General features: G+C 45.3%; 4 protein-coding genes and 1 non-coding gene across 11 annotated transcripts; 2 read left to right on the top strand and 3 right to left on the bottom strand.

Moving 5' to 3' along the window:
• The first annotated feature begins 682 nt into the window (after positions 1 to 682).
• Positions 683 to 2015, top strand: LOC108030442 (probable 3-hydroxyisobutyrate dehydrogenase, mitochondrial). The gene is made up of 2 exons (XM_017103334.3): positions 683 to 803; positions 875 to 2015. The coding sequence occupies exon 2, from the start codon at positions 877 to 879 to the stop codon at positions 1849 to 1851; it is 975 nt and encodes a 324-aa protein (XP_016958823.1). The 5' UTR covers positions 683 to 803; positions 875 to 876; the 3' UTR covers positions 1852 to 2015.
• A 1011-nt stretch (positions 2016 to 3026) lies between these two features.
• Positions 3027 to 11451, bottom strand: LOC108030261 (multiple C2 and transmembrane domain-containing protein). 2 transcript variants are annotated; one of them, XM_017103083.3, is made up of 12 exons: positions 11168 to 11451; positions 9414 to 10069; positions 9083 to 9191; positions 8806 to 8948; positions 7859 to 8053; positions 6123 to 6274; positions 5545 to 6060; positions 5119 to 5478; positions 4937 to 5056; positions 4673 to 4873; positions 4406 to 4613; positions 3027 to 4221 (listed from the first exon to the last, which is right to left on the bottom strand). In XM_017103083.3, exons 1-12 carry the CDS (start codon positions 11301 to 11303, stop codon positions 4141 to 4143), a joined length of 2877 nt encoding a protein of 958 aa, XP_016958572.1. In that variant the 5' UTR covers positions 11304 to 11451; the 3' UTR covers positions 3027 to 4140. The 2 variants fall into 2 exon arrangements, with proteins under 2 accessions (XP_016958572.1, XP_016958573.1); XM_017103084.3 differs by having other exon boundaries at positions 9083 to 9134; positions 11168 to 11450.
• Positions 8222 to 8303, bottom strand: Trnal-aag (transfer RNA leucine (anticodon AAG)). The gene has a single exon. It is a non-coding gene; the product is annotated as a tRNA-Leu (tRNA).
• Positions 11452 to 18603: 7152 nt separating the features above from the next.
• Positions 18604 to 22536, top strand: LOC108030317 (dentin sialophosphoprotein). Of its 6 annotated transcripts, none has more exons than XM_017103157.3 (9): positions 18604 to 18837; positions 20052 to 20277; positions 20339 to 20688; positions 20751 to 21002; positions 21062 to 21182; positions 21508 to 21603; positions 21706 to 21999; positions 22095 to 22169; positions 22228 to 22536. In XM_017103157.3, the coding sequence occupies exons 2-9, from the start codon at positions 20052 to 20054 to the stop codon at positions 22416 to 22418; spliced, it is 1605 nt and encodes a 534-aa protein (XP_016958646.1). In that variant the 5' UTR covers positions 18604 to 18837; the 3' UTR covers positions 22419 to 22536. The 6 variants fall into 6 exon arrangements, with proteins under 6 accessions (XP_016958646.1, XP_016958645.1, XP_016958647.1 ...); XM_017103156.3 differs by having other exon boundaries at positions 18606 to 18837; positions 20048 to 20277; XM_017103158.3 differs by having other exon boundaries at positions 18606 to 18837; positions 20048 to 20277; positions 22095 to 22173; positions 22228 to 22401.
• LOC108029865 (probable cytochrome P450 12b2, mitochondrial) lies at positions 22524 to 24073 on the bottom strand. The gene is given in 6 exon segments (XM_017102354.2): positions 22524 to 22825; positions 22828 to 22862; positions 22864 to 23090; positions 23145 to 23542; positions 23668 to 23792; positions 23875 to 24073. Coding segments are annotated over 6 exon segments (1128 nt in total). The 5' UTR covers positions 23961 to 24073; the 3' UTR covers positions 22524 to 22568.
• Positions 24074 to 24363: the final 290 nt, after the last annotated feature.

The following is a 24363-nucleotide window of genomic DNA, read 5'->3' as shown; positions in this document are numbered from 1 at the left end:
GGCCCCCCAAAACGCTGAAGGTCAGGGAAAGTAAATGAAATCGAAAGTTTGCCTAAGGCAGAACAATGGCACGTGTGGGCCAATAAAGATTAATCAAATAAAAGCACTGGAAAGATAGAGCCATTGAGCTTCTGGCAGCGTCGCTGGAATGTAAAGTACATATGTGCTGACCATATGGGGATCCAAAGAGAGGGAGCAGAGCCGTAGAGAACTTGTTTTGATCTGGCAGAGTTGTCGCCCCGCCAGAAATACCATGTATGTAAAGGAAACCATACAAAGAGTTCCGTACTATAAAATTAATTAGAAGTGTATTTAATAAAACTTTTCCATTTATAAGAACCATTTTTATCTTAATACATTTTTGGGTCCTATCTTAAAAGCTGTCCTACTGATATAACACTTACAACATTTTCAAGTTTTCTATATTTATTTTAGAAAATATAGCGGAATAAGTTTACAGAAATCCTTGAAATGGTTTCGTCTTTAAATATGATACAAAATATGATACCATTTTCGATAAACTATTTTTTCAATAAAAAAAAAAGATCATTTTTAGTTAACTCTAAATTTTACTAATTGTAAATTAAATTAGGATTTTAATTAAACATCACAAAAATCTTGTGTAATATCTCCTATCATATCGTTCTTTTAGAGGACTCGACAACTCTTGAGCCCCCGCTGGAACGAACTAAAGTTACGTGAATCGGCGGCGGCAGGGAGCAGTGTGCTTCTGACAGCGGTCCGATCGCGTAGAACTTTCGCAGTTTCAGCCTCATTTCCCCCCCGAACTTCTAGATCAACAGGTAAGTGAGATGTTGTGGCTAGTGGCCCGTCCGCGATTGCATAACGATCTGGTGTCTGGTACTCTTCGCAGCCATGTCGCTCCGTGTGATGTCCCCCGCCATGCTGAATGCCTGGAGCCAGACCCTGGTGCGGGCCATGTCCACCCAGGGCGGCAGCAAGAACATCGGGTTCGTGGGCCTGGGCAACATGGGCGCCAACATGGCCAGCAACCTGATCAAGGCCGGCCACAAGCTGCATGTGTACGACATCTCCAAGCCCGCCTGCGACGGTCTGGCCGCCAAGGGAGCCACCGTGTACGCCAAGACCTCGGAGTTGGCCAAGAACTCGGACTTTGTGATCACCATGCTGCCCAACAACGCCATTGTGGATGCCTCCTACGAGGAGATGACCGCCGATGGCGTCAACAAGGACACCATCTTCATTGACTCCTCGACGATCTCGCCGGAGCTGGTGAAGTCGCTGCAGAAGAAGATCAGCGGCAAGGGAGCCCGCTTCATCGATGCCCCCGTCTCCGGCGGAGTTCCCGGCGCCGAGCAGGCCACCCTCACCTTCATGGTGGGCGGCACCGAGGCCGAGTACCAGGCGGTCAAGGCCGTGCTGGAGTGCATGGGCAAGCGGATCACCCACTGCGGCGTCTACGGCATGGGCCAGGCCGCCAAGCTCTGCAACAACATGATGCTGGCCATCTCCATGATCGGCGTCTCGGAGGCCATGAACCTGGCCGTGCGCCAGGGCCTGGATGCCAACGTCTTCGCCGAGATCATCAACTCCTCCACCGGCCGCTGCTGGGCCTCCGAGATCTACAACCCGGTGCCCGGCGTCTGCCCCACTGCGCCCGCCAACAGGGACTACGCCGGCGGCTTCTCCACGGCCCTGATCACCAAGGACCTGGGCCTGGCCTCCGGCGTGGCCAACTCCTCGAACTCTCCGATTCCGCTGGGATCGCTGGCCTACAAGGTCTACCAGTCGCTGTGCGAGAAGGGTCTGGGCAACAAGGACTTCTCCGTGGTGTACGACCTGATGAAGAAGGAGAAGTTCGGCATTTAGGTTACTTACAGATCCTCACCAGACCTGCATTTATATACAACATAGCACTAAGATTGGGTAGTCCCCTTACCCCCATTTCGCCATTTCGACTGTGCAATTACCATGTTCTATGCAAATATGTGCGTAAAGTAAAGACGTATTCGTTTATCGTATTGAATGAAAAAGTTCCATGGTGTTGCGTAATCGTGGGCTGGTGCGATTCGGTCTGGGAATCTTCTGACTGGTGGAGCTCCGAGTGCTGATAAGGGCCTCCAAACATCTGTGGGGCTTTGTTTTATGGCCACTTTGAGTCCCCAGCAAATACGATTTCGGATTGCGGCTTATCTCCCGCACTCGTGGCATTAGATTCCACATGGCGATCGCTTCTAGTTCACAGAGCTCGCCAGGTAAACAGAAAAGCGAGCAAAACAAACAACAATGAAACATCAGAAATAGTGGCGTGGTTATCAAAAGCTCGCCGATTGAGAGGCACTGATGGAATATTCCCTTCATGAAATCAAATGTAGCATACAAGCTCACAGTTTGAGAAGCTCTCTGGGAAGCATAAGCTGTTCATACTTAAAGATTTTTGAAGAATCTCTTAATTTTTTGTTTTATTCTGTCTATTTATATTAGAGAATCGTACAGTCGCATTGTTGTTTTTAAAGTTTTAACTAACTGAGTTAAACAGGCCTTGGTGGTGACGTACTTGAAGATGTTTTTCCTGAAAGAATGTTGCCATACGCAGGAATCTCTAGAATCTGCAAGCTCTATTCCACCTTTGTAGCTTTTATAGTTTCGGAGAACATAGCATTTATATGGACAGACGGAATTGGCTAGATTGACTAGGCTAGCTTGTATTAGAACTAGTTTTGTGTTTAAAAATAAGAATTATAAGAAAAAAGTTCGTTTTTTGCATAATAGTTTAAATCAACAAAGGAGCAGTACCACCGATAAGCAGTATCAAAGAGCGAGGATGAATTTCTAGTGACATACACGCCTGGTTCTATCTAAAATTGCTTTCCAGTACTTGAGAGCTTAATAGGCAGGTAAACAAAGAGCCGGGCAAAACAAATAAAGATAAAATAACAAACGAAATTGAAACCATATAGCAAAAGAGCTGCAGAAATATTAATGTTTGGGAGCCACTGTACAGTTTGTGAAGAGCTGCCGTCAGTGGTAAAAATAGCGTCATGTTTTGAGCGAAATCCAAAAATATGTTTATTATTTTTGCCATCATATATATATTGAAAAATAACAAACTAAACTTAGGTGCTAATTAATTAATTGAGTTTGGTATGTATATAAAAACTTTGTTGTTGCCTTTTTGAGGGGTACAAAATAGTTGAACTATCTAAATGTATCAAATCGATCAATGGGAGTGGCTTGCAGTAGCATTTAATTTTTATAGTTTGTATGGCTGGGCCGGGGCCTTTACGAGCTGATTATCCTAGACATAGTTAATAAATATAGATTTAGCAAATGTTTTCAACAATCCTTTGAATGAAATAATTACAATAAATTTGGTTAGGATTAGCTTATTAGGTATTTATGTAAAGGTATATCATGAAGAAGCGTCCTTAAACGAGTCCGAGTGCAATCGAGTGGTAAGTTGTAAATGGAGTTGGGGGAAACTTCGGTGCAGTACGGAGCTTCCGTGGGTTAAGTCACATAAGTAGTAGCCTAGTTGCAAAATTCTTTGAAAATATCACAAATTGAAATACACAATAAATAATCAATCGCATTTGGATCCGCGCAAAAGGAATCTGGTAGTTAGCAATTAGAGTTTTGGTAAATATTCGAGTAGATCTTTGAGAGAGGTTACCTTAGGTACATGCAATGTTTCAATAGACTCCTAGTATCTGCTATCTCTGTGTATTTACATAATCGGTTCGTGTAAATAGTTTTAGTTTTGCATACATTTACATTAATATTCCTTTCTGTGTATATATATCTATAAATAATTCTAGGAAAATAAGTGAAGCAAACTTTGTGCTGCATAATTGAGTCAAGTTGAATTGATGTTTGTTGTTTGTGGGTGGAACTAGTTGGTTGACTTGGTGCCGCCCGCGTGCCCTCGATTCTTAACTAGCTAACTAACTTTGGTGTCTAATTGAATTCGCTATGGCTCAGACTGAGGCTCTTGGCCTGGCCAAACCTCTGCTTCAGCTGGCTGGTGTTGGCCCGGAAGCGCTGCATCAGCTGCTGCTGCCTCCCACCGGACGCACTGCCTCCTCCGCCAGGTCCTCCCGGTGCGCTGGACTGCAGCGGCGAAAGGGACGCCATTGCCGCATCCGCGCTGGTTATGGACTATGATCCCTTCAGCTTCTTCTTGGGATTGTTGCGCATCTGGTCGGTGGGCGCCGACGGCGGCAGCTCTCGATATTGATTCTGCAAGGAGTCAGTCCAAATATTCGATGTTAAAGAGATTGTAATATATATATATAGATAGAGAAAGAAGAGATCTTAGGATCTCTTAAAAATAATAAAAAGTTTAAACATTGTTTACTAAGTATATTATTCTAGGAAAGACCCTCTTTGACCTCCTAATCAAAAAGTACTACATTTCACTTACAATCTCCTCGTTATCTGGCACTCGCGAAAGAAAGTCCAGCAGCTCGTTGTTGGGAATGGTATTGGGTCTCAGCAAGCGTCTGGAGAACTTCATCAGGCCCCAGAAGAGGAGCAGCCAGCGGAGTGGAACGAAATGCAGGACCAGAATGGCGCCCAATAGTAGAACCACTGCCAGCCAGGTCAGTTCGGGGACGGAAAAGTTGAATGTGCTAGGGGTTACAGGAAGTTCACATAAACTGGGTTTCAAAACCAAGAAAAGAGCTCTCACTTGATAGTGCTTTCGCCTAATGAGGCCAGATAACCTATGGTGTTCTGCACGGTTTGAGAGACTTCTTGGATGGCCTGCAGTCTCTCCTTGATGGACTTCTTCTCCTCCTTCTCCTTGTCGTCGTCATCATCTTCATCGTACTCGTAGTCGTAGTGCGCAGCGGCGTCTGTGGTACCCGTTATAAGGCGATAGAGCCATTTTCTGGATTATCAAGTAGGTATAAATAAGATTATTATCCATTAATTACTATTAAGCTCTACTCACTTTAGTATGATGAGTAGTAGGACTAAGGGTACTGTGTCTAGATCGCCATAAACGCAGGCCAAAATCCACAATACAAAAGCTATGCTGGATCGCACAGGAGATTCCCACTCAAAGCAGCTCCTAGGAAAATCATTAAGTTGAATTACATAACCCATAGGCTCAAAGAAAATATGCAAACTCACTGGACGTAGCGCGCTGCCTCTAGGATGTCCATGATAATCTCCTTGAGTCTGTTGACATTTCGCAGGAAGAGCTGCCGCTTGAACTTGGCCTCCTGCTGGATGAGTTTCTCCTCCTTGGGCTGGAGTGCTCGGCACACAGCTCGGATCTCACTCCAAACCACGGTCAGCTCCAGCTGGATTTGCGGTGAGTTGCCCTTGGCCCGAACACAGAGGTTTTTGTCCTTCAGCGTGTACCATCTCTTGACGCCGCTCTTGATCCTCAGCAGGGGGATGACTAGTTTGCCCAGGAACTCGACGCGATGATCCCGGTCCTCGTCGAAGACGGTGATCTCCAGAACCTGAGTGATGTCCTTAACGTTGCTATGATTGGGATTAAGCCAATTGGTCAACTATTTAGCTCCTTTTAAAAATAAAACCCATACTTACAAAGTAAATATTTTATTCCAGTTTGGGGTGAGGGTTTTGTACTCCGTTTGGGTTTGCAGTCGGGCGTTTCCCAGTTCCAGTACACAGAAGGGATCGGATTTTCCGCCAATATCCGCTGCAGCCAGTCCAGTGGCTCCAAAAACCTTAACCGTAAGGTGACCCACATCGCGCAGGTTCTGGAGGCATCTGAGGAAGCGATATCTATCCCTGAGCAACTGGGCCTCCCGCGGATCCTCCTTGAAGGCCTTCAGATCGCTGATCGTCTCCAAGGCTGTGGTTCCACTAATAGTGAGCATTAGGTGGACTTCTCCTGGACAATCCTCAAGGGGCTTCCAGATGCCATGCGTGGTCTCGCGCTGGAAGACGCTCAGGTCGATAATGGCCTTGCCATAGAGGGTGTTTCGATTCCAGAGGGCCAGCTCCAGGTTCTGATCCTCATCGAAGAGGTGCAGATCGAACTGCTCCAGCCAGCGCTCCGTCCAGGAAGACTTGCTCTTGTACTTCTCATTGCCCAATCTGAATGGGGTGATGTTTATTGTTAGTACCGAATAAATTAAGTTTGGAGGATTTCTTCCCACCTGAATTTAAAGTGTGTGTCGTTCAGCTTGCTGCCATCTTCAGCCAGCGGCAAATCCTTGGCTTTGACCAGCAAAATGGTGACCACTGAGCTCCAGATCTGCGACTTCAATCGCTTCGATGACTCGGCCAGCTTCGAGTTGCGCTGGAAGTGCTGCAATATTTCCGGAAAATGAGCCTCGGCCACCTCCCGGAGATCCTCGCACCCCTGCTCCAGTTGCTCGCGGAACTCCTCGTGCTGGCGCCTCACATGTTTGAGCACCATGCGAGGAGCCCGCTTGCAGCTGGGCCAACTGTTTCCCAACATGATCGGCGATCGAGAGCCTAGGCCACAGCGGACAGCAAATTACTCAGAGCCAGAAAACAAAAACTCAGAGCCGCACTTTGCCTTCGACGATCAAGCAGTGACTAAAGGCATTTGGGGCCGGGGTCTTGCGATTGCGAGAAAAGTACACTAACTACAAAATATCAAGGTATGTCAGACTAGACAAAGGGCATGTATATGTGAGAGTAAGTGGAGGGTTTACAGATAGATGAGTCATCTATATATCTATCTGTTAATGGAGGGTATTACCTATTACTCTATCATTAACATATTAGGGTAATGTTAATATTATTAAGATCCGAAAATGTTAGGTATTTTATATGAAATAATTGTACACTCCATTTAGGTACTTTCTGTACCTATTATTTTCGCTTTTAAAGCTAGATATTTAGAGGTACAGCACACCCCTTTACAACTATCTAGTAAACTAATTCAGGCTATAACCCCTTACTTTACTTGTAAGCGATAAAGTTTAGATTTTTTATATAAAATAATTTCACATTCCAGGTAGGTACTTTCTGTACTTATGATTTCACTTTCCATGTAGGTACTTTCTGTACCTATTATTTTACCTTTTCAAGCTAAATGTTTAGAGGTACATCACTACTCTTTACAACTATCTGTCAATTCAGGGTATAACCCCTTACTTTACCTTTACGGTAGTTAATTATGATCATCAGGGTAAGTACCTCTTCAAAACTGATACTTTTAAAAACTAGCCATGCAAAGTTAAAAAAAAGCTTGTAATTTATTTTTTAAATCAATTTACAAGCTTTGTTGTTCTGTTTATTTATTTTCTGTTTATTATTTTGAAGTTCTGACGTTTCATGAAAACATTTGGTAGGGTACCCAAAGGGCGACTTTCTCCTTGCCAACATTAGCCCCGTATTTCCCCATTGCTCAATGCTTGCTTTGGAGCGCCTTCGCTGAGAGATAGCATGCCATGGCAATGACAGCTCAAGCTTTTATTTGTTGAGCCACTGTGATCGTTACTTTTCACCGCATAAAAGCTAGTCACGATGAGTTCGCCTTAGTTGAACACAGCTCAATTGTGCGGCTTTAGTTCAACTCAGTTGCGGGAAGTGGATCAAAGCCAAAGCTTCGTGTGTGTCTCCCCGAAACAAAGCCCCAAACCGCGTCTAACCAATTCAGCCGAGCCATAAGTAAAGTTAGTGGGCAACCCAAACGCTTATAAATAAAAGGTGGGTCAAAGTTGGAGGTGGGCGGCGATGTGAGCTTGTCGAGAGGCAATTAGGAATGCCAAACAAAAGACAGCGAGACAATCGACGTGGAAAACCGCCGGGTGAAGGGCTGATTGATGGCCCAGACGAGCTGCTTCCGACTTCCCCGCAGAACCCCAACTATGAAAGCCCCCGGAACAATAGGGTGAATCGATTTATGAATGCCACTCACCATTTCCTTGTCCTCCTGGCTGCGTGGCCACAGTGTCAAATTGATGAGTATCTCGCCCAGGCCGCTTCCGCCGCTTCCGGCCGAGTCGCACAGCTGCAGGTGGATGTCCTCGGCCTTGCCCAGTTCCAATTGGGTTAAGTCCAGCTTGGCCGAGCCCATAAAGTCGTCCTGCAGTCCCCAATCATAGTCAAACACCTAGAGGGGGAGGGTCAAGGGAAACAGAACGGAAATTCACTTTGATTAGATTGGAGCACGAGCTTCTGGGAATGCGACTGGTTTCCAAGCGATTATGGTTTCGTACACATCGCAGACCATATTCTCCCATGCTTTAGCTAAAAATATTCGATAAAAAAACTTTCTTAATGGCAGCGGTGGGATTCGAACCCACGCCTCCGAGGAGACTGGTGCCTTAAACCAGCGCCTTAGACCGCTCGGCCACGCTACCATGCCGAGGGCCCGCTGCCAACTTCCTATCGCGTATCGCTGTCCTTATCTGGGGAAAACTATTTGTGGGGGCACAACTAACATTAGGAGCCCCCATTTCATTTTATGATGTCATAAAAGTGAGCTTATTCCTATTTTGGACACTGTTTCGAGGAATGTATTCTACAGCGAATCATATTACTGGGTTAATATTTAAAACTTATTTTTTACTTGGTAAATTGTACAATGTAAATTTATTTTTTGGATTTTTGTGAATATCATCTTTTAAACATTATATAATACATTACGACGATCAAGATCTTTAACTTTTTCTTTTATAAGAGGGATCCTATTATTTTAATGGTTTATAAACATAAAATTTACAAAATTACGTCGCATAAACATAGAGAAATTAATATATATAATTAGTTTATTTTCTTCCCTACTTTTTCTCCGTGCAAAACCAAAAATCCAACTTTCCCGAAGTGCCTGACAGGCCACCCCAAAACTTTCTCCGCACTCACCTTAACGATAATCGGCTGGAAGGGGTCCTCGATGGGCACGATGAAGACCTCGTCCCACACCGGGTTGAGGTCGCGGTGAATGGTGCGCGACTTGTGGAGGAGGCGGCCGCCGACCTTGAACTTGACATAAGGATCACTCAGTCCTGCGGCAGGGCGAAAGACAAAAGAAATTTCTCGCTGCAGTGGCAAAGCATTGTGTCCAGTGCTTGATTAAGCACAATGGAGTGGGTGGATGGGAGGGATAGTGGGATTGGGATGGGATTCTGGGCCTGCTCACCATTCTTGTCCATGGCCACCAGGTCGCTGCCGGACTTCAGATGCACGCGCAGCTGAAAGAAGACGAATTGACGTAATTGGGCTTCGCGCTTGCGACGTAGCTCGTCGGCCTGATCGATTGCAGTGGCAGATACATTTTCATTTTCATTTTGCAGTTAGTTAGAGTTGTGCAGCACAGCAAGTCGTTGGAAAAGCAACAATCGGAAATTTCAGAGATTCCAGTAAATTTCAGTTAGTGCCATTGAGTAAAAGAAAAGGCGATAAAACCAAAGAAAGCCAATTCGTAACACAGGCAAAGCGCAAAAGAAGCAAAAAAATGCGGAGCCACCCACCTGCAGGGCCTCCAGCTGCTGCTGGGTGGTCAGTTCCGGAGGACTGCAGCCGGCCGAGCCGTTCTCCGGATGCTCGTCGATCCTGCCCTCCATGGAGCCGCCGAATCGCTGGATGACCTGTGCCATTTTGGCGGTGGCTCGGAATTCCCGGGCCAGTGGAGAGCCGCCAATGGTGGTGCTCCTGTGCCGAGGACTCTGGGTCACGGAGCTGCTCTCGGAACTGTAGTCCGCCGCATAGTCCGTGCTCTCCTCGAGGAAATCGCTGGGCGACTTGCGACCAAGGCGATCTTTGCTCTTCGCCCGCGACCAGCGGTGCCGAAGATTGTTGAAGAATCCGTGCGTCTTCTGCAGCACGCCCACGCCGCTGGCCACGCCCCCCGATCCGCCGCTGGCCAGCTGATGGGCCACGGCACTCTTGGCCCTTTTGGGTGATATGTGCGGCGATTCGCTGAGGTGGCAGTCGTGGCCGTTCAACTCCGAGGCGGACTTGCTGAGGTGCTTGCCCAGGCGCTGCGACTGCTGCAGCTGGGGCGAGCCATGTGGCGAGATCCGGAGGGGCGGCGTGGAGCCGCTGACGGTGGAGCTGCTGCCGGGCTGCGGGTGCCGGCGGTCCAAGTCGTCCTCCTGCTCCACCTGGTCAACGTAGTGGATGCGTGCTGGAATAGGGAGAAAATTGGCAGAGGGTAAGTGTTATTTCCACCGGCACGCAACACACAAAATCGATTTAACAAAAACCTATTGATAAGTAAGGGGGAAAAAGAGGTACACCGAAGAAAATAGTTATAGTGGTTTCATTAGTACTTTTATTACATTTAAGACTTCTTAAAGTAGAAATGAAGTTGTAAAGTAAATTATAGTATTAAAGAGTCGGGAATTAGAAATTGTGGTACTTAAACCTACCATCTACATTATTTAGTCTTTAAACTATACTTGAATTTCAATATAACCTTTGGTATACTTTTAAAAAACCAAGTAATAAATCTTTACTTTCTTTTATTTTTGTTTGGGTGTATATTTAGGCAGTATTTACGGAAATTTGAGTGCTTTCAGCCCATTCAATTGCCACCCATGACATCACTGCTCTTTTGCGATTGTCTTAATTATGCGAATTACAAGAGCAATAGAAAGGGGAATGATTCTTTCCATTTGTCGATGCGGTCATTCAAAGCTGAGTAAAACCATGCCAGCTATTATAAACGTGAATTACTTAGCCAATTATAAGGGAATTCTACTACCAGAAAATTACATTTGGGTTTACATAAATGTCAGTCATGAGCTATTCTTCCTACACACTTTTAATATATTTCCCATAAACTGCGCATCGTTAAAACTTTTATGTGCAAATTAGGAAAATGGTATTAAAAATTATACCTTTTTAACTTAATTTAACGGCACCAAAAATTAAGTATAGTTCCACAATGTGAAAAGGTTAAACACTTTGGTTGTCATAAATGTCAGCTATTTTAGCACATCATTTAGTCAAAACATTTTCCACTAATTAAACCACACTCCATTTTAACTTTAAAAGAGGGGGTTTATTTGCAGAGCTACACAGTTCCATAAATTCATGACAAGTGCTTGTGTATTTTGCTCCCATTTCTCGGTTTTCACACGCATTTATCTTGCTTTTCCACAGAAAAGTGACAGCCAGTTGGGTTCCATCAAGCTACACAGTATGTTTTATAGATGAAGGAGGATTTTCACGGAGCTGCTTGTGTTTATCTTTCTATATACCCAAGGGGTCGCACTTTTACCTGTGACTGGGAATATCTTATTAATTCTGTGGCACAACACAGAGGCTTGAGGCTGCCTCGTATTCGTATTCGAGATAGAGTTTGAGTTCGAGTTCTCCGAGGACTTGAAAGGGGGCCGCAGGTGCAGCGATTGCATGACATGGCCAGCACTCGCGAGCTCGAGTAAATTGAAATAAATAAATGATTACAGCGCTTTTTGATTGCCTGAGCTGCACTTGCACTTGCACTATGATTGCTATTGGTTTATTTAGGCTTATATCAACACGGCACAAATGTGGGTTAAATATATCCAATTTGCAGAAATATGATTTGGTTTTCCAGAGCCGTTTTTCAGCGCGGAGCTGGGCGAACTGCTCGCTGGCAGTGCCCCTAGAAGACTGCTTCGGATTCGGATTCGCTGTCTGCCATTATGGTTCATCCCCACCCCCATACGACCCACCACCCACAGCCACCCCCTGCGCCCACCGTAACTTTTGCTCTCCTTTGGCATTTGTTATTGTTAACCAAGGCGCACATACAGTTACAGTTTATGCCACGATTTCGAGTATCTGTGTGTGGCATTCGGTTGCATGTGAGTGGGAGGTGGGTGGCTGCTTGTGGGTGCTTTGTGGGTGGCCGAGTGCCGGTTTTACCTTCCTGCATTATTAATGCCCTGCGATGCTGCAGCTGATTTTATGTCTCCTCGGTGCCGCGAAAATTGGAAAAGCCTCCGACGATGGCGTCACTAAATGCAAATTCAAGTGAGCGGGGATAAACTACAAAGCTTTACGCAACCCCAGAAAAGAAAGCTTTCTGTTTCGGTATTTTCTCGGACACTTTACACAGTTTATTTTATTTTAATGAATGAAATGGACGCCAGGCCGAAGAGAGAGTGCGTTGGCACAAAGCCCAAGGGTGTAATCCTGGCAAGGCCAGTAGTGCACGAGTGGTGCAATAGCAATTTGCCTGACTCTTGTGCAACCGCATGGCTTTGCATGTGATTTCAATTAATTTAATGCAAGGAAACTGCAGATATCCCAACGCCCACTTTCAGGTGCGGCTGTTCCGTCACCCAACCCCCCTTGCCGCACCCAAGTAAATCCAAATATTTTTGTGGCAAAAGTATTCCCTGGGGAGCACTTTGCGGCTTATGTGCCTCTATTTATTTTGCCACACACCCCACATATGTTTCATTCAGCTTTTATACCCATTAATCCTAGAGTAAAAGGGTATATTAAGCTTGCGGGAAAGTATGTACAAACTAGCAATGTCTGTCAGTCCTTACGAAGATTCAGCAGCTACAAGGGCCCATAGCAAGAATACCACAGGTCAAGCGCCTACAATTTTATATTTTTTCTAAATGTGTAAATGGGATAATGTTCTGATTTTTTATAGACATATACATCTTAAAAATTGTTCAAATCGGACCATTTCGTAAGAAGTTATAAGCAAATAAATTTTGCAACTTCGGAAACAGCTGATTTGCTGCATACATATCTCCATCTCCCTTTAGCTGAATAAACGGTATCACACAGTCGAGGCCGTCAGCTTTAAGTTTTTTCTTGTTTTTGTTCGGTTTTATACAGTGGGCCCTATATTTTGGAAGTCAGTGTATGGCCCATAAAAGCATTGCATACTTTCAGGCCTTCAAGTGCTCTTGCCGGCTGTTAGAAAATAAATTTGCTTGAACCTTGGAATGCGCGATGCAATTAGCCAACTTTTGTTCTCGGGCCGGCAAAAGTTTTGTGGCCATAAACCTTGAGGAGGAAAGAGAAAGTACCTTCAAATTATCGCACATACGCCACGTGGCCGGACTCATTTAATACCATTAACAATGCCGAATGGCATTTCGTTAGCCTAATGATCGCATCTGCAGCACGTGCTTTCGATAGGCATAAAACCCGAATGTTTTACCGCCCTTTTTACGGCCCCAAATAATAAATTGTATATGTGGCCATATCCCTTGCAGCACAGGTTCATAAACGCAGCGTCATTAATGTTTTTGTGTTTTTGGCCGTGTCATGCACGTAACAGTATCGGAAATTGGCCTGCGTAATCGGGAAATGTGTGTAAAGGCTACACCAGACATCAATTATGGATTTGACATGGTGCACGGACTCGTTTCTATCACAACTTTAGTCAATAAATCAAGCTCGAGGTCAGCCATCAATTATTTAGACATAGGTCAGCAAGTGTCATATGGCACTGATATGACTGTCTCCCTTGCACCTGCCGTGCCTCTCTTTCTCCATGCTCACCTGTTGACTTTTTCCGACATTTTAGCGATTCTATTTCCGTGCGACTGCACTGAGAGAAAGCTATCAAAGAAAAACTAATTTGAATTAATGTGTGCTTTCTTTTTCAAAGTTTGTACTTTTTATAAATTTTAAGCTTCGTAATATTTTAATTAAATCTAATTTAAATATTTTTTTAATACTTTTTTCTGAAGCCTTTTATTTATAAGATTTGATAATAACATTTTCAACCCTAAAACAAATTTTTAAATAAAATGCTGTGTATTTTTGCCGTATATCTTAAAAAAACTTTTCTTTTTTCTTTTAAATATGTTTTAAATTATTTATTTTTTTTTCGATAACCTTTATTTGGTATTTAATATTATTTAAATATTAATATCATTAAATATCATTCTATTCATAGAACCACATTTTTGTAACTTCTTGATTTTAAGTTGCTATAAGAACTTGTGTTTTGGTGAATATTAATATTTAAATCCAATTCTTAAATTCTAATTGTGCTGGCATTTTTTTTTAAGTGTTCCAAAAGTTTTTTCCACACGAGCTCTTTGTGTTCCGAGTCTTTTGCGTTGTTGTGCTCAAGTCTTTTTCTGCCCTTTGGCTTATTGGCCCTATATAGCAAAGGATGACGTCACTGCCGGCTAGCACAATCCCTTGCCATTCATGCGAAATTGGCGACATGGGGCTGTCTGGGTGTCCCGCTGAGTCAAGTTGCCGGTGGCTGTCACCCTTAGCGGGGTCCGACTGTAGCCCACGGTGTGGGCTTGTTGTGGTTCTGATTATCATGTTTGCCGAGCACGCAACGAAGCGAAAGCCAAGTTATCACAGGCCCAGAGTCTAATCGCTTGTCGCAGCCAGGGCGTTACTTTGGGGTCCCCAGGTGGGCGCCTAGGCGAGAACGAATGAATGAATGAATGAATGCCTTTATCGGCTTCTTAGATATGTTTTTCATCTACGCCATATGGAGCAGACACTCATAATTAGCACATTCTGATGCCGACGGAAAGCCAAACAAAACAAAGCCAAACATCTGCCCCGGGTTACTCGAATTTCGATGGGAAATTCCTTAACTTTTATTCAAATTATTTCTTTCTCCAACGGCTGCAAAGTTCTCATCGTGCGCTGCTGTTGGATAAATGATTTTTCCTCAATTTATTTGCGATTCTGAATTATTCATGGCACTTCTCTTTACCATGCATACAATATTTCCCTGGTCACCACTCCCCCAGCTGGCGATTTACTTGGTATTTGCCTTTCGACTTGAACTCTGAATTATGCATGGATTATTTATGCGAATTGTGGCCCTATTTGAAGTCCGCGCTCTTGGAAAGGCTCAGCAATTGCAGGACCCCTAAATCGTCGGACTTATGGTAGGGATGGGATTCTGTATGCAAATTGCGTATACGCAGCGTGAGCCAAGATGATGGACAGCTCGTTTGGCAGCCCACAAAGGCCGCAGATCTTGAATGGACAGATGCTTAATTAACTGCCAGGATAATGACGAAATTAAACGGGATTATGCCAGTCTTTTTGATGGCCCAGCTTACTCTGATGCCTCATAAGGACTTCTAAAGCAGGGATTACCCCGTGTACGTGTGTGCCAGCCCTCAGGGAGGGATTCCGGGGGATACGCGGCAATTGGGGAGCCACAATATGTGCTGGCCCGAAGCTTTCATTTTAATTAACTGGGCTACCTTTGTGGGCCAGCCATTTCGGAGCCATGTAATTACAGCGCGACGGCAAACAACAGCCAGAAGAAAAACACCAGAGAGAGAAATAAAAAAGGTGGTCATCAGAGTTCTAAATAGGTGTCTTTGAGTTTTATATTATTTATTTTTGCTGAAAAAAAACTTTCTAACAAGCTTACAGCATTTAAATAAACAAATAATTATTTGATGTGTTTCCCCACATTTACTTTTGTTTAAGATATCAACAAGTCTAAGTCTTTTATAATGATTTATCCGTTTCTTCTTTAAAAAACGAAAAGTTGTTTGTTATAATATTTCCATATTTTAATTTAATAAAAACATCAATGTGAAAAAAGTACAAATCTTTGTCAAAAATGTTGAAACTAAGACTTTTTGATACATTTTTCTATAAGAAACAGGAGTTGCTGTAAAGGGAACTCGTCACTGGAGGCTAACATGTTTTTCCTGCCCAACTTTTCCCCCTTGACATGTGAGAAGAACCTGCCGGGAAGACAACTTTTGAAACTCTATCCTGTCTTCCCTCCCAGCTGCCTCGGAGCCCATTGCAACAATCAATTTATGCGTTCGTGTGCGAATCGCACTGTCCAATTTTACGTCTGGCAATTTGCAGATGGCGTCTGCAATTTCAATCAAGGGATGCGAAGATGTGGCTCTGAACAGCGGGGTACTCAGGGTGGGAAAACAGGAATGAAAAGGGCAGACAGCTCGAGGCCACCAGCGGCGACAGTTTTCCTCCCCATTCCCTTGGCTTTTCCGCTATTGGATGATGATTTGTCAAATGGTCACATAAACGGGAACAAATTAATGGCAATGTGGGAAAGAGAAGAGCTGCGAAATGAGCGCCGAGCGATAATTAAAAACTATATCAGGCAAATAGCACGCGACATCTAGACAGACCACAGAAACCGAACAGAACCGAATAGAACAGCCAGTGTGTTGGCCACTTATTTTCACTTAGCCATGCCAACTGCCATCGAGCACTTGCGTGTCTCTACACATATGTCTGTGTTGCCTTTTTCCTGTGTTCCGGATAGTGTGTGTGTGGACCGGAAGCGCAGCGGCATGCAAAGACGCCATAACTGCCACGGGGAGCAGCAGCTGAAAGCCGGGTAATAAGGTACGGAACGACCTGACCGCCATAACCTCCGCGGAACCTGTGCGTTTCAGAGGCTATCGGTCCTAACCCCTTGCTGACATGGCGCCAAAAACCTGGCGAGGGAAGCTTAGTAAGTTGTCACCGGTTTTGTATCATTGTTGTAGTATTTTTATAACATATACCATTTAATTGATTACCCTCATCATTTCCAAATAGAAATGCCGAAAATTGATGTTTATCGAACATCAAAGTTCATACGGACAGACGAACGGACGGACAAACGGACTAGCTTATCAAGTAATAGCTCGTACATATATTTTCCTTAGTACTTGCTCTGATATTTAAACAGATGTTATTGAAAGTAGGTTAAACAACGTGCCTAAGTAGGTTAGCCAAATATCTGGTAAAAATAATAGACATATGTACATGGCATTTAAAAAGAAAGGTCTATGATTTATTTATGTTTTAATTTAGATACCATAGTTACCCAATTTGCTTGTTTGTTACGACTGTCTTATTTGTTTGTTTATTTTTCACAAACATCTTAAGCACCCCATTTCCGGGGTAAAATTTATGCGCAAACTAATTTAGCCAAAGCCGCACTCAACCCGCATAAAAATAGCTGGCCAAATTGTGCGGCGTTGGCTTTTGAGAGCGACTCGAGCGGCTGAGTGGCATTCAGCTACATACAGAGCCCCAGCTATATACCAGCAGCATCAGGGGGAGTTGGGCGGGCGCAAAGGATAGGGGATAACGGATTACGTGAGGGCTGTTTAAAAAGTGTACAAAAATACACGGAGGCAGCTGTCACAGGTAGAAATTCACAGGTACGTTTCAGCCAGGTGGCTTATCAATGGCAATTGAGGGAGCCAAACATTTTATTTCGCCCCAGCACTTACACATCCTGACTGCTGTGAGTGTGAGGTCACCCAGACAAGTGCATTCGAGTTCCGCGCCTACATTCTCCTCGCTCCTGGCTTTTCCGAATTTCCACGCTGACTGCTGCTGCTGCTGCTGCTGCTGGTGCTCATCGTGATTTTCCTATTTTCCGATTAGGCTCTTGCACTGCCGCTTTGCATTCGCAGTTGGCCAAATAATTTTTCACAACACACTGCACACGGTTAAACTTTTCCTGCCTTCCTGCTTTTCCTTCTTTTATTTTAGCAGCACACACACGCGAGATGAATGGCTTTTCGGCGGGGCAAAGGGGTCAGGAGGTCCTTCCAGGACTTCGCGTGGGGAGAAAAGGGGACGCGGGGGAAGTCCCTTTGATTTTACACAGAAACGCGCGGCCGGAGTGAGCGAGAGGGGGAAACGCTCCGCAATGCCGTCCGCTGCCGAGGAGAGTTTTCGCGCAACTGAACGCTCGCCAAGAGCTTTTCCGCGTTCGCTGGGCTCCCCAAAAGCTTTCCCGCCGAGCGCAGCGCCAAAATTGAGTGGAATTCGGTCGAGTGGCTGCTCAAAAGGGCCGAAGGGACGCAGGGTCCTTCAAACAGGGTAAACAAACCAGGTAAACACGATTGTCATTGGTGACTGGCTTTAAAGCCAATAATTGGAGGCTTTAATTTGCTTATTCCCTTAATTAGGACGTGTGCGATATTTAATATCTTTGTGTGAAATTGTAGTTCTCCCTAGACATTATACGAGAGGAATTACATTATATTATATTATTTATTCCATTATATTTATTAACCACCACAGTCCTAACTAAATTCGAAGCTTAACGTAAGCCATATTTGCTCTACCGAAAAACACATTAACCGCAGAAAAAAGCAAAGAGTATAACATTATTCTGAAATACTTCAATTTATCATTGAAATTATGCGGTTTTTGATTACACTTAAAACTGTGTTTATACATTTGAGTACATTTTCTGCGGTTTTTATTTACTATTCATATTAGAATATATAATTTAAGTTTTATTTCTGCGGTTTTTGATTACTTTAGAAACTATGTTTATAATTTGTTGTATTATTTACTATTAATATAAGAATGTATTAATTACAAGTTTTATTTGATTCGATGATTTTAGAATTTGAATGTTATATGAAAGTATGTGATTATTATATATAAAAAGCTTGAATATAAGCATAAAGTTTGTTTACCTATTCTTAAAGCTGTAAAGCTATAATTTTTACGCGACATTCTTAAATGTATAGTGTGAACTCCTTAAGATAAGTTCCTAAGTTATTAAATTATCTATACCCCTCAGTCGCTATCATAAAAGATCTCAGACTTCCTATAACCAATATTTTGAGCGATTGTGCCGAAAAGAGAGGCTCCGAGAGAAATTACTTCTGGAAGAGATAACGCCTCTGACAGACGACACGATCGCCCTTATAGAGAGCCGAGCTTGGGACGATCCACCAGCTCAAATCGGCGGCGGCTCGAGATCTCAGAATTCCCGAAACGCTGTTCAGTCTGTCGGGAGTTGTGCAGCCGGAAGCTTGGAACCGAGATCGTTGGTCCCCGAAAATTCGAAGAGGACTTGGAATAGTGTACCACCAAGTGCTTCCAACTGTCCAAAGCCTTTTACCCACTGAAAAGCGCGACTTTCGAAACCAGCGGCTGGATCGGAGGTTTCGAGAACCCAAAGATAGAACACATAGAAGCGGAAACCGTAAAAGACCGGTAAGTGGGCATGCTTTAGTCGGGCTCTGCGCCTCGTCCGCTGATTCTCGAGCGCCATTATGGCAGGAAAGCGAAACTACCGTTATCAGCCAGACTTCCAGTGCCTTGCACTTTATACTTTCGCTCTGCCCCTTCCTCGGCGCCGCCCTTCTTCCACTCTCCACTCGCCGGGAACTTCTGCACTTCCATCTCGCTACACTGGCCAGCAAGGGACTTGCCCCGGCTCACTCCGCCGCGCCATGTGTGTGCGTGATTTAATGTTTTTAATTTTGCATTTTATGGAGGCCAGATACACTTTGATCCCGAAAACAAATTTTTGTGATAATTTTATTGAGGATTCGCGTACTTTCTGGGCGATGCAATAAGCGCTATAAATATAAAATAAACGAATGTTATGCTTGTGTAACGCCATACTATACGCCAGATCTCCGTCCTCACGCCCAGTATAAGAATGGAAGCTATCGCCGCAAGCATTTCAAAAGCAATTTATGCGAAGGAGCGACCAACCTAGCACTCGCGATGGGGACTGTTCCCGAATCACCAACCAATAACCTAACTAATAACCTCACCCACACACCGAAGGCGATGGCAAAGTTCCGCGACGGAGATCTTCCGTAATCAATGTGTGGAATGGGAACTATTCCTCCGGGCGGAATCGTACAAAGTTCGGATGATCTAATTTCAAAATACTTAATTTGTTTTGATTTTTGTTGCTGCCTCTGCCTGGGTCTGCTTAATTATTTGCCGTTAGTCATTAGCTACTACACGGCGGCCATAAGTTTTGCCAGACGGCAGCAACAAAAAACAAATCCGAAACTCAAACAAGTGCGAAGTTCCGATCCGCCCCGATAAGCGATCCACTTTCGGTTCCGTTCCCCCGGCAGACGACCTCGCGGCGTCAGGTTTATTAATACGGTATTACCGTACTCTCCGGTTGTTCAGTCGCTAATCACGCGGCAATCCCGAATCATACGGATACCTTTACGGCGGCTCTAGTAATTGCCGGGAATTAAATCGCCATTAAGCGAAATTGCAAGATAACCTAAGTTAGTTTTTTATTTTCCATGTTATAACTTTCCTAAAGTTATAAAAAAATAATAAAAAAGGTTGGAACCATAAAGTATGATACAGTATGGGGGAGTTTCATTCCGCAGCATTATGAAGTTGTATACCAAACTCAAGACGACTGATCTGTGTATTTTTCGATCAGCAAGATGGCCCAGGAGACGAAGACGGTGGCGGCAGCCAAGGAGCAGAATCAGCGAGACCATATCGATGAGGAGGAAGTCAGCGAACTGACCAAGTCGCGCAACTTCTACGATCGAGTCCGCGAGCAGGCGGAGCGCTTTGCCAGCACGCGAATTGGCCAGTTCGTGATCGAAAGGGCGGATCGGGCCCTGGCGATGATCGAGGACACCGCCAAGTGGAGTCTCCCCCTAGGTGAGCACACCTTCCATACCCCCTCAAGCCACAAATTTTACCTAAGATCTCCTGGGCACAGAGAAATCCGCTGCTCCCCTGGAACGCCCCTTGCCCTGGGCTCCCTTTCTCATGCTCATCATCCTGCTGCGAATCACTCGCATTTGGCTTTCGGTGGGTGCCCTGATGATCGGCAACGGTCCCATTTCCCCCTCGGACATGGTCTACTTCATCCAGACCCGACGCCGCAAGCTGCGGGCCATCCGGGTTCACGGCCTGCGGGTGATGAGGCACCGCCAGCAGGAGGTGTCCTACGGCAGCGGCAAGGGTCTGAGCCAGAAGCTCACCCAGTGGTTCTCCCGGGCCATGTGCCGTCCAGGCGTGCAGCAGGAGAGCAGCAGTCGGCGGGTGTTTGTGCGCCACTCGGAGCAAGTGAGTTTTACCGGGGCTCCCAAGGGTTATATAACTATAAGTCAACCAAATATTGGTTACAGGGCCTTAGCAACTCCGTGGTGGTGAAGCGTCCAAGGGAGGAGGACTGCAACGCTGATGCCGATCACAACCTAACCATCGATCAGATGCTGGCCAAGTACGCCAATGAGAACTCCGAGGATGACTCCGACTTTGTGCCCAATGAGGAGGAGGAGGATGCGAGCAGCAGCAGCAGCAGCAGCGGGGACAGCGACTCCGAGTCCGGCTCCAGCGAGGAGATAAGCGGCGGCGAGGTGGAGGAGCTTACCGACCAGGTGGGCTATAACCAATCACCTAAGCAGCCTCTCCAGTTAACCGAGATCTCTTTCCCTAGGCCAAGAAGAAACCAGTGGAGAACGGAGTTCACAAGACCGAGGAGAAGGAAAACGATGCGGGAAAGGGGAGTGTAACGACAACCAGCAATGGCAACAACGACAAGGAGCAGGCGGAAGTTGGTAATGGACATTGAACTTGAACATTATTAAGACTCTCGTGCGTAGCCCCCTAAGTCTAGGTTAACTCCAAGTATCGATTATCGATTTAAGCGTAGATGAAAACTGAACTTGAAACGTTGTCATGAAATACAATACAATACCGATACAAACACCCCGCCTCGAGAACTCGATTCAGTCATTTCCGTAGATCATCCACCATCATTTGCGGGCAGATCCAAGCTCCATCTTGTGAGTGCGGCCCCTCGTTTCATTTCCCTTCCGATGCCACCCTGACCTCGAATCTCTCTCTGTTTCTCCCCCATCCCCGACCGATCGACAATGCCAGCTGCTGCCCAGCCGGACGAGGAGTGGAAGTCGTCGCCGGGACACATGAGTGCTGCCAAGATGGACACCCGGCTCTACAACAACACCGCCGCTGCAGGTAACTCACGCGCGAATCGCTCCAAGCGGTCCCAATTAACATTTTAACGTTAGTATTCTGTCTCTGTTTCTGTTACTCCGTGCATGTGTTCAAACACAACAGCCGATAGCGAAGCTGTATCCGAAACCCCATCCGAACCTCCATCCCAATCCCAAACCGCAATCGATGAGTCAGACGAAGATGAGCAGGATAGCTGCAGCACCAGTGGCAGTAGTCGCACCGGGAGCACTGTCTGCCAGGGGGATAGCCAGGAAACCGAGACCCAGCCTGATTCCCAAGCCGAACAGATCCCCGAGGTTGCCGCCACACTAACCGACAGCCAACTATCCAACTACCCCGTTGTCAACACCCTTACTCCCGCCACCTCCTCCGAAGATATATTCTATAGCCCTATCGGTGGGTTCTTCACTCCTACTCCCTGCTGCATGTTGCTCGAATCCACCCATGTATATACTTGATCTCTAATAGATGAATTACCTCTGCCCAACCAGGTTCGCCCACCTGCTTCAATACTAGCCTAGGAACCCAGGCTCTCCTCAAGCGGGCCAGCATCCAATCCGTCCTGGGCAAGTAATTACTTCTGCTTTCCACGTTCTAACTGCCTAATATCACTCTGATCCTTAGCCCACTCCACGCCCACTGCGGAGAAGACAGATCAGCCACCTAAAGAGGCCCAGAACTCAACTCCCCCAGCACCTGCAGCCGAGGAACCCCAAGCCCCGAAAGAAATCCATCAGCAGAACCAGCAGCAGAACCAACAGCAGCGCCAGCGCAATCACTCCCACCAACGCTACCGCGGTCGCAATCGGCGCTAGTCCTTGGATCCTCCATCCCAGTCATATCGCTCGATTTCCCCCATAGCCAGCTAGATTTTTTCTATTTTTTACATTCCCATATTGTTAGTGAATACTGCGAGTAAATCTCTGAACTTAACCGGAAGTCTGTACTTGAGCTTAGCCTACATATCACATGGAATCACCGCCTGGCTGCAGCTTGAAGCGAATATCCCCACAAGGCGCCAGGATAATGGTGCTTTCGTACAGCAGCCAGCTGACCTTGTAGGTCCGCAGAAGTCGCACCAGCAGGGTCTCGATCTGCAGTTCTGCAATCCTCTGGCCAATGCAGGTGCGAGGTCCGAAGCCAAAGGGCAGGTAGACGAAGGGATTGCGGGACCGGGCCTCTGGACAGGCCTGGATATCAACAGCCAAATCAGACTTGAGCCGGATATGAAATTCGCACTCTGGGCAAAGTACTCATCGAACTTTCGTGCCCCGAGGCACTTGATAGCCCGAGAGCACTAGATCCTTGGTGGTTGTTCGGAAGTTTCACGGTGTGCAGGCGCGCATATAGGGCATGTTCTTGGTACTCTCATCGGTCAGGGAATCCCTGTTGTTGGGCAGCATTCGGAGCAATTCCCTGCTCAGCTTCTCCGGCTTCGAGGGATTGCGAGCCAGGTGATAGAGGATCGTAAGACAAGCTGAAGAGGTCTGACAAAGGTTCTATATTAATAGAGAAGTTCCATCAAAAATTCAAGCTTCTACCGTATCGATTCCTGCGATCAGCATGTCCATGACCATTGCCACAGTCACTTGCTTGTTAAGTTGCAGCAGCTGCTCCAGAACACACTTGGACCTACGATTATCATTGTTCCCGAGGCTCTGCATAGCTATCTCTATGTAATTCAATGTAACCGCGGTGATATCCTCGTATGTTTTCAGGAACTTCTTGAAGCCAGGGGTCTTGTAGTAAGGCCAAATTGAGGGCTGCACATCGTACTTGAAGCTAAGGTTAAAGAAGTCACCCATATGCTTGGCCACAAGGGCAGCATTCGGATCTGGCTGATCGCTTAGCAATCCCATGCGGGTATTTAGGGGCACATTTTGAGCTTTGAAAGTCTGCATTCCGGGTGTGGGTCTCGGGATCCCTTTGGGTTTCCAATCTAAGGAGAAACAAATACTTAGTTTAAATGGTTATAATAATGTTATAATGTTGCGTAGAGCTCCTAAAAATCCACAACCGCTGTATAGTTTATAGAAAACAGATACAGTTTTGAGCAGCGATTACCTCCTGGCATGAAGTAAGATATCATTCGCAAAGTGCTGGGACCCGGCATTTTTTCCATAGTACTTGGCCTGCTGCCACTTCTCATCGATTCGAGGCGGCGAAGTGTCCAAGAATTCCAACTGGGTCTGCGAAAAGGAATCTGTAGTAATTGTTTGTAAACAAAGTTCCGCTCCGCCAAAGCTCTTGCTCTTTTTGCCAAACTCTCACCTGCTGACTGAGTGCTCCACCCACAGATAAGCGCCTAGACTGCCTGCACCTTGTCGCCTTATAATTGCATTGTAGAATTTCCACATTTTTAATTGTCTGCTTAACTGGTTTGATTTCGTATATAATATTTATACACTATAAAATCGCTTATAATTAGAAACGTATAAAAAAGATCCGGGGCTCGACAGCAACCGGTGGCGAGAAATTGCCAACTGAAACTAAAGCGAGCGAAACGTGTTGAGCTAGGCAAGCTTTTGCTCTGGAAACTAGAAGATAGATAGCTTTTTGTGCGCTGTAGCAATATCTCGAATAAAATAAATTGAATTAAAAACAAATACTTTGTGGAACTTATCAGATTTTCTAAATATTAGTTTTTATCGAAACAAAAGTCTTCACAAGTTGACATTATAAGCTTAATTTTGGTTAAATTTTTATTACGACACTTAAGCTGAAATATTAATTGCATTAATTATTAAAATTTCCTTAGCT

This window comes from Drosophila biarmipes, chromosome 2R, assembly GCF_025231255.1.
Source record: "Drosophila biarmipes strain raj3 chromosome 2R, RU_DBia_V1.1, whole genome shotgun sequence".
Classification (NCBI taxonomy): Eukaryota; Metazoa; Arthropoda; class Insecta; order Diptera; family Drosophilidae; genus Drosophila; species Drosophila biarmipes.
Note: the sequence above shows the minus strand (reverse complement) of the source record. Positions and strands in the feature narration are given on the sequence as shown.

Excerpts from the sequence above, each read along its gene's own strand:
- LOC108030442 (XM_017103334.3), top strand. The coding sequence starts at position 877 with ATGTCGCTCCGTGTGATGTCCCCCGCCATGCTGAATGCCTGGAGCCAG.
- LOC108030261 (XM_017103083.3), bottom strand. The coding sequence starts at position 11,303 with ATGCAATCGCTGCACCTGCGGCCCCCTTTCAAGTCCTCGGAGAACTCG. Across the intron at positions 8,054-8,805 it reads TCCAGCCGATTATCGTTAAG|GTGTTTGACTATGATTGGGG; the intron begins GTGAGTGCGGAG and ends CTCCCCCTCTAG. Across the intron at positions 4,614-4,672 it reads TTAGGCGAAAGCACTATCAA|CACATTCAACTTTTCCGTCC; the intron begins GTGAGAGCTCTT and ends TGTAACCCCTAG.
- LOC108030317 (XM_017103157.3), top strand. The coding sequence starts at position 20,052 with ATGGCCCAGGAGACGAAGACGGTGGCGGCAGCCAAGGAGCAGAATCAG. Across the intron at positions 20,689-20,750 it reads TTGTGCGCCACTCGGAGCAA|GGCCTTAGCAACTCCGTGGT; the intron begins GTGAGTTTTACC and ends TATTGGTTACAG. Across the intron at positions 21,183-21,507 it reads CAAGGAGCAGGCGGAAGTTG|CTGCTGCCCAGCCGGACGAG; the intron begins GTAATGGACATT and ends CGACAATGCCAG.